The 11838-nt window shown below is 34.7% G+C and overlaps 1 protein-coding gene across 7 annotated transcripts in view; it reads right to left on the bottom strand.

The window, feature by feature from the left end:
* MYH9 (myosin heavy chain 9) overlaps positions 1-11838 on the bottom strand; it is a 68565-nt gene that overhangs the window by 32733 nt on the left and 23994 nt on the right. For all 7 annotated transcript variants that reach the window (XM_087934831.1, XM_087934833.1, XM_087934836.1 and 4 more), the window contains exons 4-8: positions 5962-5989; positions 5412-5505; positions 1514-1606; positions 946-1009; positions 65-163 (exon numbers count right to left, since the gene is read on the bottom strand). In XM_087934831.1, coding sequence (XP_087790957.1) covers positions 65-163; positions 946-1009; positions 1514-1606; positions 5412-5505; positions 5962-5989 — 378 coding nt within the window. The remainder of the gene's footprint in view (positions 1-64; positions 164-945; positions 1010-1513; positions 1607-5411; positions 5506-5961; positions 5990-11838) is intronic.

Below are 11838 nucleotides of genomic sequence, written 5' to 3'. Positions count from 1 at the left end.
GGACACATCCAATAAATCAAAATGCCCGGGTCAAACAGCAAAGTGATTATCGTCAAGTACTCACTCTTCAGGTGTTCTCCTGCCCCAGTCAGCAAGTAGTAGAAAATATGGAATGTCCTTTCTTCTTTTGCCTGTCGTATAGCTCTTGATTTCTCTAACAGATCTTTAGGAATGTTAAGGAATGGAGGAAATCCTAAATGTTACACATAGATAATTGCATAACTGCAATACTTTTCAAATAAAATATCAATGGATATGCTGCTTTAAAAATCTCCAATGTTCAAAAACTGAGCTTCTAAACTGGGATGACCTACTAGGGAAGAACACAATGGATAAACCAGCAGGAAAGCAGCATACCACAGTCTGGAGAGAGAGAAAATATGAGGTAAAAGCTTTGAGGAACGGCTGTAAACCAAAGTCCCTAAGACAGATGGGCCAGCCTCGTGGTTATCATAGCACTTTGGCATAAACACTAGAGCTAGAAGTATCTTCATTTTCATTCACCATATTATTTTTTTAAAGACACTCAAAAGATTTTTCAGTGTATAGCTTTGGTAGGTGTTTTTTTAAGATATGCCCCAAAGTTTCAATTTAAAAGAAGTATCAACCATAGCTCTGTCATATTTGTAATCTGACCCACAATAGTCTTAAATTAAATATAATTTTCACAAATAGACAATCATGAACTTAGGGTGGGTGGGTTTAGAGACAGATCTAGAATTCAAAAGAAAAGTGTTTTCATTTACAGGGCTACAATTAGAAATTTTCCAATTCTTCCATCTTAACTGATTATGATTTTCCACAAAGCAGAAATTCCCACTCATTAAGACAATCTGCCTCTTCCAAGTAAAATCTCACAATGCTTTCCAGCTACATTTTTTTTGTAAGCCATTATACAATTTCATTATGAGTTGCCTGGATCAGTTTTACTGGTGAAAAGGATACAAGTCTCAATGTTGGCTCCAACAATGTATCCATTTACATCAAAGTTGATTCTAATGAACTTTCCCTTAAATGAAAAAAGGCATAGGAGTTAAGGAACTGAAACAATGCAAGACTGTATCATACAATTCTTCTAAATTCCCACAATTCAACAGCTCATTCCCCAGGATAGCCTCAAAGGAACCTGATCAAAGAGTATCCCTTAATGACAGTCAGTAGTTTCTAGAGTTAAATACAGAATAGCAAGGACAAAGATTTTATTTGCTTTATACCATTTTAATCAGCTGTCATTAACAGCCTAAAATACTCGTGATAATAGGAAGGAATGTACAATAATAACTGTTTTTATTGTTACTTTCTAGGTGTACTTAATATAACAATGTCATCCTAGTGCATATATTTCTATCTTCAAAATGTTTCTAAAGTGAAGTCTATCTTGTTTTAAAAAGAAGTTTAATCCTCACCAACGTATGGAGACATTTCTTTTACAATATATTATATATTTGAGGCAATCAATCTTTTCCTTTTAGGCATTATTCAACAATGATGCAATGAAGCAAAAAATACTTACAAATCTTGAAGAGTTGTCATTTTTAACAGTTTTGGCATTTCCAAAAGCCTCCAATATAGGGTTGGCCTGAAGCAGCTGCCTCTCTAGCTCTCCCTGAAATAAGAAAATCAAATAGAAAACTCTCAGCTGGTTACTCTCCAGAAGCCACTAGCCAAGTATGTCGTTATCTCTTGACTTTAACCTATATTGATCTTCAGAAACTATGAAGTGATTAATACTTTATAATCACCGATAAGATTAAACAATGAAATTTTATTAAGATTAAGACACAGTTAAGACAAATTAAACAATATTATTAAATCCCGAGGGGAGAGGGGGCTGGTTTATTGGTTATACACAGGTTAATTGTAAGTTTAAAGACTTATTGAAGTTTTCCTTGTTGTGCCTTCAAGATGCCTAAATAATATTCTTTTGTTTCCATAGTGTGCCTCTCAGTCCTCCCATAGACAAGAGTGTCTCGTGAGCTGAATTCTATTATTGTCCAACCACTGTTTGTTTGTTTTTTTTAACCAGACAAAACAGATGTAAAAACTGCTACCAGACAAATTGAATGATTATATGGGTATATCAAGGAAAGACTATATATTAAGAAAAAGAAATTTAAGTGATTGGAATTAGGGGTCTTGTGTATCACTATGTAATGAAATGCTTTTGAGGAATCCTGCATAAGGAAGTATTGGTTGGAACAAGTGAGCTATTTCTGGATCATGTGTTTTTGTGGTAATCTTTATCAATTTGCTTTTTTATAAACTGGAGATTTTGCTATTTGATTCCCTATGGCAGCCCCCAGTTTGGTGACAACCAAATGGTAGTCATTTTGTAGTAGCATCTATACTAAAAATTCCTACTTTATCTGCCAGTCTAGCAAACTGAAGATTCGTGCTTTAGAATCAGGCTTTAAAATGGGTCTGCTTTTTTCATCTATGTGTCTACTCTGGTTTTATAAACTTTACCACAATTCAATATCAGGTAACTGAAAAACCTCAACACAGTTTTGTCAGAACAAAAATATAAAAACCAAATTGCTGTCTCTTGTCTCCAAACTATGTCAAAGAACAAGAGCGACAAAGCTTCAGTGCTGCTATCCAGAATATCCACAAAATCCTTTTTTCCGATGTGGTAAAACAGGAATATCATATCCAGGCAGATTTAAATAGCAGCAATGAAATAGGAATAACTTTAACTCTTTTTTGCTATCTTATGGACATCTGGATTTTTCAAAATCAGATATAGCTCTAAGTGTAGGAATCAATGAGAGACAAAAAGCCATATTCAGGGGTGAATGAGGTATTTTCAAAGTTAAGGCCATTTGAGCAAAGAGTAGGGGATTATTTATTTTACAAAACAAACATTTACCTTTTAAGTACGTAATTATTTTCTTCTTTATTTTTATCTATTCCAGAAGTCCACAGAAATGAAGGAATCCCTTTTTATACAATGCCAACATGTTTCATTTTGATTCAATCCTAAATTCCAATTATTTAAGATTTTTAAAAAATATTGTAGTGTGGTCCTTATTCAGAACCTTCCTTTCTTTCAAAACCCGAAGCAACTTATAACATCAAACTGATGTCTGACTAATGTTATTGCTCTAACATTCTAACATTCATTCTTGAAGTGCAACAAGAAATTAATGTTCTTGCATTAATATTTGTTATTGCATTGCTCCAGTAAAATCATTCTACTCAAACAATTCAGGTAATACAGCCCTAAAAATTTATTGGCAGACAGCAGTGGCAACAGCAGTGAATACAGAATATTATTCAGCCATGGGAATTGATAATATTAAGGGACATATTGCTGCAATCCATCAAAGAGCACAATATCAAGTGGGCTGAAGAAAAGAAAAGCCATAAAGTCTCAGATGGACTCCAAATTGTTTATTTTGTCAGCAATGTTGATTTTCCTGTTTTGCCTTTCCCACTCACACACCCAAAGATTGTCCTTCCCCCAATTCATTGTCTTCTTTGATCCAGCAATTGAATCCCAACTCCTGCTTCTGATTGCAATCTGTTGCTATGGTGATGAGCGATCTCACAAAATGAAACATTACCACTACCATTCTTCTTAACATCTTAAAATCTATGTTTATAGCAAAGAGCAGGTTCATTACAGGAATGCAGTATTTGGCTCAAAAAAAAAATCTGTTTCCATTGGATGCCTTGAGTATTTCATGAAGCTATTATTTTGTAGTTCTTTTTCCACTTTACGAAAATAATGGCCAAGAGATGTAAATTAATTCAGGACAAGCATAAAAGAAAACAGGAAAGAAGGATCTTTTTAAGACATTACTGCTTCTTTGAGAAATCAGCAAATGGGAATCTAAAGACGGTCCATATCGTCCTATACATATTAAATATTAGAACTGTGCAGCAAGACAAAACAAAATTTCAATAATTTCAGAAGATCTTACAAACAGAAATTTTAATAATTTTCCACAAAGCAGTTTCAAATATTTCCTCTAGGAAACAATCCAGGAACAGTATCACTCTTGGGAGTCGTCTTCAAATTGTTAACCTCTGACCTGGAAAAAGCTTTCAAAAAGCTTCACCAGCCTACTTATAATTCAAACCAATTGAAAGATATTGAAAAGAAGTTCAGGTGCCTCGAGGTAATTTTTGGATGATAATACTGATTTATTTTTTTCCACTAAGGCAGTTATCTTAGCTAACAATCTTTAACAAAAATTGCGATCTTTGAAACTTAGAAACATAGAATGTTCAGAAAATATTTTAAGTACATCTGCTGGCAGATGGGGAGAAAAAACAGTCACAAGAAAGCTGCGGTTTTTTTATTCCAAAAGCCCTCATTAGAATGTGCATATGCACACACACTCCATGCAGAGATATTCATAGAACTAACCTATAGACACGCATCATGCCAGTGTATTTAATATCAAAATCAAGATTTTATAAAATACTCTACATTAAAATGGTTTGCAAGATTAGTTTTGGGAAAGAGGCTTGGAGTTGGAACATCCAGTCTATGAAGGGGAAGTTTCTTTTCGATATTTTTCAGCATCTTGCACCCACAGCTAGTATACTGGGTGGGACTGGAAGTCCCAGAAAAAATTGGGTCCATGCTGTTGGCCAAATCACCACTGATACCAGATATTCTGTACTATTTTAAAAGGACATTTATATTGCTGCTCAGAATGCTTACTTAGTGCACATAAGAAATTGTATAAGGTAGACCAAATGTGATTACTAAGTTTAGATAACAAGCAATCGTGTATTTTTTTAAAAAAACTACAGCCTTTCATTCAGCTCACCTAAAAAAAGCCAATGTGAATTGTGAATAAAATAGTTCTAGAAGCAAAAAGTGATACAGGTGGGAGTGAAAAGCTGCTATAAATCACACAATGGAGCAACACACACACACATTCTTGGTGCAGATCGTGCAGTCAAACGTGCAGCTCACCTACGAAGTACCAAGGGATGAATTCTGACATAATTCACCGAGAAAAGGGGAAACAGTAAATGAGACAATATTTCACAGACTCTTATTCACACAAAAGATACATATTGTCAGAGAGTTTATATGATTATTTATAACAGTAAAGAGTCTAGCAATGAAATATCTTTACTGCAAGACAAATAAAACCCCATAATTGTAACTGGTGAATTCTATATGAAGTAGTTCACTAACTATACACTGATAGCAAAATGAAGACAAAACTTCTATTGCTCAATCCATAGATAATTATCCTTTCTAATTCTTTCAGGCTTGGAATAATTTACATATGTTGCAAATTCAGGTAAGAAACATCACAAAGAACCAGTGAACACTCAAATTGGTAATAAAGGATCAAACTGTAAAAGTATCTCAGGTAAAGAAGTCAAATTATGTTTTCAGTTCAAGGAGATGAGCAATATCTTAACTGGATAACAGAACTTACTTGATCTTTTTTGCTCTTGTGTGATGAAGCAACATGAGCCAGATACTGAATGACCTTTTTAGTATTTTCGGTCTTACCAGCTCCTGATTCACCACTGGAAAAGAGAGAAAAAACTCTAGTTAAGACGTATTGCATACATGAAAGCTCACCCTGAAACCCAACAGGTCTAGTTTTTAAAAATAGGACTCTTAATTTTTCCCAACCTCATATCTAATATGATGGATAACAACTTTCAGCTAAGGCTTTTGGAGAAAGCTGCTTAAATATTTTGCTAATATGAACATTGGTAGCAAAATTTTGGTTTCTAACTTCCAAAACCATTTTTAAAGAAATTAGGGCTTTTACCAAAGAAAAGCCTTAAACACTCTCTCCTGAATTTTAACTGTCTTTATTCCCATTGAACATAAACAGATATATGATTCCATGCATACATACTTTTTAAATATTAGTTAAAGCAAAGATGTTGTTTTTTTTAGTAAATGCTTCTGCTGGTCAACTATGCTTTAATTGTTTTTCTCCATTTTAAACAATCAATTACTTAAATACTTACGTGCAGAGAATGGACTGGTCCTCTCGATCTGAAATTAAAAAAAGGAAAGAGGTGACTGAAATGAAATCTCCCCTTTTGCTGTTATCTCTCCACACACACAACTTGAATGTTCATATATGTGCCCTCAAAGTCTGCAGCTTAGTTTTTATGTTTTTTCCTGATGGAATTTAGGGATGAAACAGAAAGGCGTTAAAGACTGAATGGATTATAGAATCATATTATGTTATAATATTCATGCAAAATTCATTTAAAAGTATAACTTTTTTGCCACCTTGCATTTGGCAGGGAGTGGGGTGGGATGGAGAATGGGCACGCTCTGTCACTTTTTTGGTTTTTACAAGTCTCTCACAACTAAACTTCATGCATCATGAAATACAGGTAGTCCTTGAATTATGACTGTAATGGAGACTGCCCATTACAATCATAAATTGTGATGGTTGTAATCATCATGTGACCAGCCCTGATTTTATAACCTTTTTTGCAGTGGTCATTACACAAACACCATGCTAAGTGAACTCACTGTTTGCTATGGGACACTTCTGTAGAAAACCAGAGGTAAACACTGGTTTACAGAAAAAACATAAATTGCAGTTACATGACACAGGATGCTGAAAAGAGCCATAAATGCTTTTTTGTCAAGTGCCCGAAATGCTGTCATCTTACCAAGGGGAAAGGGGCAGCCATCAGAACTTTAGAACTGAGTCATAAGTAACTTTCTGGGTTGTCCACTGTAACTTCAAATGGTCGCTAAGCGACCAGTCGTAAATCGAGGACTATCTGTACCAATTACAAGGCCAAAGTTTCAATCCAGAGCTCTTAGATAATCTGGCTGAACTTTTTATAGCAAAATAAAAAAATAAAAAACACCAAATCAAGCTTGACTCTCGACACATCCATGCAGTCTTACTTCACAGCAACATCGAGTTGCCTTCTTTATGTGTGCGCAGGTGTGTGTTTACCTCTAACTTTAGCATATTGTTTCCTGATCACCTTTCAGTCAAACATTAATCAGCCTTAACCTTGCTTAGTTTTTCTGAGATCAGCCAAAGTCAGCCAGGTGCTTTCACCTAGCTGGGATAAGCACAACTTAAATTGAGCTCAGTTCTGGATAACTATAGATTGTGAGGTGTCATTGCTTTCTTCAAGATGTTCTTTAACTACACACTTTGGAGCCTCCAGTTCTACTTTTTTTTATCCTGATGTTCTCCCATCAAAATATTAACTAGGCTCCTTAAAAGCAATAAAATAATAAAGAAAAAATATTAATCAGGCTCATTCCTGATCAGTTTTCAAGTTCAAACATATGTACTCAATTGCTAAAATCCAGAAAAATATTTTATTGTCATTGCTAAAAGATAAAGTTTCATAATTTGTAATTTGGCATCTCAACGAATTTGTATTTGCAAATTAACCTAAAGTATATACTCAGCTTATTTGATATTTTGAATATCAAACCTAAGAGTTCTCAAGGGTGATAAAAAGTTGAAGCAGGATCTCTATGATCTACATCACATACACAATAAAATATAGATTCTATAGATCATATCTATAGAACTCTTTGTGTAGAATTTCTCTATATATCATATATAGATCTTATTCATTCTGTACAGAATTCTTCTATATAGATCGTATTTATTCTTCTATAGATTAAACATAAGGATTTTCTATGACTGGACATTTAAATGGAGAATCAGACCACCAACTAATACTGGTAATTCATCTGTATTTAGCAACACAGAAACCTAGATGAATCTGTATTATACAAGCAGTTCCAGAAAAATTACTAGGAAACTGTTCTTAAGTTATTTTTTCAAGCTGCAGGAGTTTAAATATGTTCTTTCAACATTACAGTTAAATCCTGCTTCTATAGTAGAGGTAAAATTAAGCTCCAGAATAATTTTACATTTATAGTTCCATTTATGTTCAGCAATGTCTACTGAAAATATATTATAACAGCCCCCATACATACAATTGTAGGAGGTGATATACTACATGGACAAAACTGTTTATTTCAGCACAAAGAAGAAACAATTGCTCACCAGCTGATTTATTAGCTGTTGATTGGGGTGGGGGTGTTACAATTTTCATTTTTTCATACCACAGCCTACTTAGAGGCCAGTTAGAAAAATCCACATGACTTCCAAGTATGGGCAGTTGCTTCCAGCAATTCATTCTTCACCTCATACCCTCCCCTCTTATCTTCTTCAGGTTTTATTATTTGCTTGCTTCATACACTCGAAGGAATGTACCTGCATGTATGGGCAGATCAAATGGCTGAATGCAGACACTACCATAAAAGGAAACTTCCTTTTTGGAATCCAGGAAAAAGAATTTACTCAGTCCTTGTAGAGCATATATCATTAGGATAGCTGGGATTCTTTTGCATACTGACAACTGACAAATGTGGTGCGGTCTCTTATTTCCTGTTGTTCAGTATTAAGAGATGCTTTTTCCTCCCCCACCTTCACAACAGAAGTGCATTCTCACACAAGCATTCCAGAACATACATTCCTTTCTAATTCCTGGCACTGTTCTGTTCACACCAGCATCAGAGACAGCCAAATAATTTGGCTAACTGATAATGCAACAGACTCTGCTCCTTCTCTGGAATAAGACCAGGACACTGCAAAAAAATTTGAGTGTGGATTATGAGAGGGTTTTGGGGTGGGTGAGATTGCTGTATTTTGAAGGAAGAGAAAAACGTATGTCCAAATCATCACAGTAAGAATATGTACAGAATGTAACTGAACTGAATGTACATCAGCTTTACTTGGAAGGAATGGCATCTTGTGACTGTTCTTGAAATAAAGGACACATTACTCTGGCTGTAAAAGAAATGTTATATTTCAGCACACAAAGCTAATACCTAATATCTGTAAGGCTATTAATTCCCTTTGCAGTATTAAGTAACATGACTACTTTCCAGCTTAGAGAAATTCAAGGAGTAATACAGGTTTTTAAAGTACACAAGTCATCTTATTCTAGGCTACAGAGAGACTTGTAGACTCACTTGACAAAGCCCATCTTATTAAATAGACAATTAAGGAACAACTGTACAAATTATTTCATCATGCAACCTTAATTACAGTTTTACTGGTGGAGTCCCAACAGTTGAATATATAAGTGCTGTAAAAGTTACGCATCATAAAAATCCAACAGTTTCATTGCTGTCATTTTAAATGTATGTGATTGAGTCACTCTCACATAAACGGTTGCAGTTAAAAGAGCTTACTTAAACTATAAAAGAATGGAGGTGGGAAATGAAAGCAGTATGTAGTTAGATGCTTCACAAGCCAATTAACAAACATCCTTATCACCCACTTCCTCTGCATGAGCACTCATGAGTTGAGTCTGTTTAGCTCCATAAAAGGAGAATATAGCATTCAGAGAATGGTGACATCATCTCTCCAGTCAAGAGGAAGTGGAACAACAAACAGTGCAAAAGTTTTTATGCTTTACTTATGGCCAATTCATCAGGGCTGATATTCTCACTACTGAACCCTCCTGTAGGCATACTCTAAGACACAAACTTCTACAAAATTGTCCATGTTTATCATGTGGAATTCCTGTCGGCACCGAAAGAGTAGGACATCATAGAGGAAGACAATTTCTGGAGTATTTCCTTTCTTAACAATTTTGAAAAAGAGAATTGAAATAGCAAGGCAATTGTTATTTCTCTGATATTTCTTACATGGGGTGATTTTAATGGGGCTGGTAAAATAAGCAGAGATCAAGGAGATGTGAAGGATAATGCTTCAAGGACTATAGCTGATTTGTGTATACTTGAGAATGTTACTATGGCTAACAAGTTGTATAATTTATAGTGAGGCTGGCAAAGGCTTCAACTAATGCATACCATTTCAAAATTAGTATTAAGCTATAAGCATAACTCAGGCAAGCACAGAGTAATAGACAAAAAGGTCAGAGCTTGTTCTTGTCAGGAGTCCCCATTAATAATACATGAAACTTTTTAGATCTTGTTATACCAACCAGATGGAAATTTTACAGAGTATAATCTCAGTATTTCTGGATGTCACTAAGCTGAAGCATACTATGCTAACCATGAACATATAATTTGGAAAAAGGCCAAACCAAATCATTTTCAACAGAGGAGCTCATTCAGTTTCCCATTAAAATTGTTCTAAAGCTGTACTCACACAAAATAAATTATTTAAAAGCCACTATCATTCCTCTTTGAATGTGTCACAGCTCTGTTATATTTTGTGGTTTCATTAGACAAAGAACACAGCTGTTAATCATGAAGACCTATGACAACTAAAATGCATTTCATGCCTGTTGAAAGGGCATCTATAGTTTAGTCTTGATCAGCACTAAGACAAAATAAAATTAAAACTAATGGTTGTTTTTTCTTCTTCTTATGTCTCACTGTCTGGGAACATGCAATGTGCTAAGACTCTTCAAGATTTTTTTCTTTAAAAAATAACTTCTATTCTACATGTAAAGCAAAAGATTTAAGATGGACAGAATCCCACTGTAAGTTCCCAAGACTGAATAATAAATATCAGCCACCACCTGGATCTATGTAATTTTCCTATATTCTCCCTTGCAAAATCCTAGAAATAACTGGAGTCAAATAAATCCATCCACATCTACTGGTTTGGGGGTGGGGAATAGGGCAGTCATTATCAGTGCAAATACAGTCGGCAGACATAAATTTAGATCCGGTCTTTTTTTAAAAAAAAAATCAGACTACAGAACCTGTTAGTTAAAAAAAAAGTTAGAATTCCTGAACAAGAGGCCATGTGCTAGTGGTAGAAAATTGGCCATATGTGAATGAGCTTTTTTTCCTGTTAGCTCTTAAATCTCTCACAAAACCCCATCAATTTCTCACAGGATGTTAGGATTTCACACAGCACCATTTGAAAAATCTTGTTTTAGATGCCCAAGATACACTGAGTAATAGCTGAAACACCTTCAGTGTAGTACTTTCAGAAAACAGATGCACTATTCTATATAAACCTAAAGCAGAAAAGCTGTCGTGATTATTTTTATTTTTTAAAAAAATTATCGTGATATTGTTATAATACACTCAATTTAACTATATAAAAATTGACACTATTTTATAAAAAAGATCAATGAAGAAACACAAAAGATAGATTTTGACAGGTATAAAATGAAAAATCATTTAAAAAAATTCCTTAGGCAAAGGCTATTGCTGCAGCTTGTGGTAATACCAACAATTCAGCAAAGCCAGAATTGAAACACAGCCACTGAAAAATGCAATCTTGCTAGCACAAAATTTTATGCCCCATCCCTGCTAGTTAGAGTCTGGCTCTGAGGCAGGAAGTTTCTTCTTTGCAGAATCACCCAGATTATGAAAAAAGATGCTGACTTTAGAAAAGGCTGTAACTTTGATTTCAACTGAGGTGAGATGGGTGCCAAGTAAACCAAACATACAAATAAACCAAAGGGTCTCAGATTCTAGTACAGTGCCTGCCAATTAAGAAGCAATAAACCAAATGCTGAATTTAATCTATGTATTAACATGCAAAACTTTATTCTGATAGAACATTTTACTCCAAAAGTGCTGACCATTTAACAGTCAAATTTTTTTGCTCCATTAACTGAGGGAAATAAGAGCATCTCTTGCTGACAAAATAAAAATAAAAAGGCATGCTGAAAACCATGAAAGATTTCCTGCTTGTCAGGCTCTGAATGGAATCTAGAGCACAAAAGCTAATCCTCAATGCCCTGAGTTCTTGCAGAGTTGCTGGCATTTCAACAGATTCCTCCCATACCAGTGGCCACTGCGTGAAATTTCCCCATGTTTTAAATAAATTCAAAGAAAAAGAATGCTGCTTTCCAGGGACCAGAAGTTTGAACAAAATAAAGGACTATATGTTATAGCAGAAGCTA

The sequence above is a fragment of the Pseudonaja textilis genome, chromosome 5, assembly GCF_049901715.1.
Source record: "Pseudonaja textilis isolate UNSWEBS1 chromosome 5, rPseTex1.2, whole genome shotgun sequence".
NCBI classification, from domain to species: Eukaryota; Metazoa; Chordata; class Lepidosauria; order Squamata; family Elapidae; genus Pseudonaja; species Pseudonaja textilis.
The sequence above is the reverse complement of the archived record's forward strand: the minus strand, read 5'-3'. Positions and strand labels throughout refer to the sequence as shown.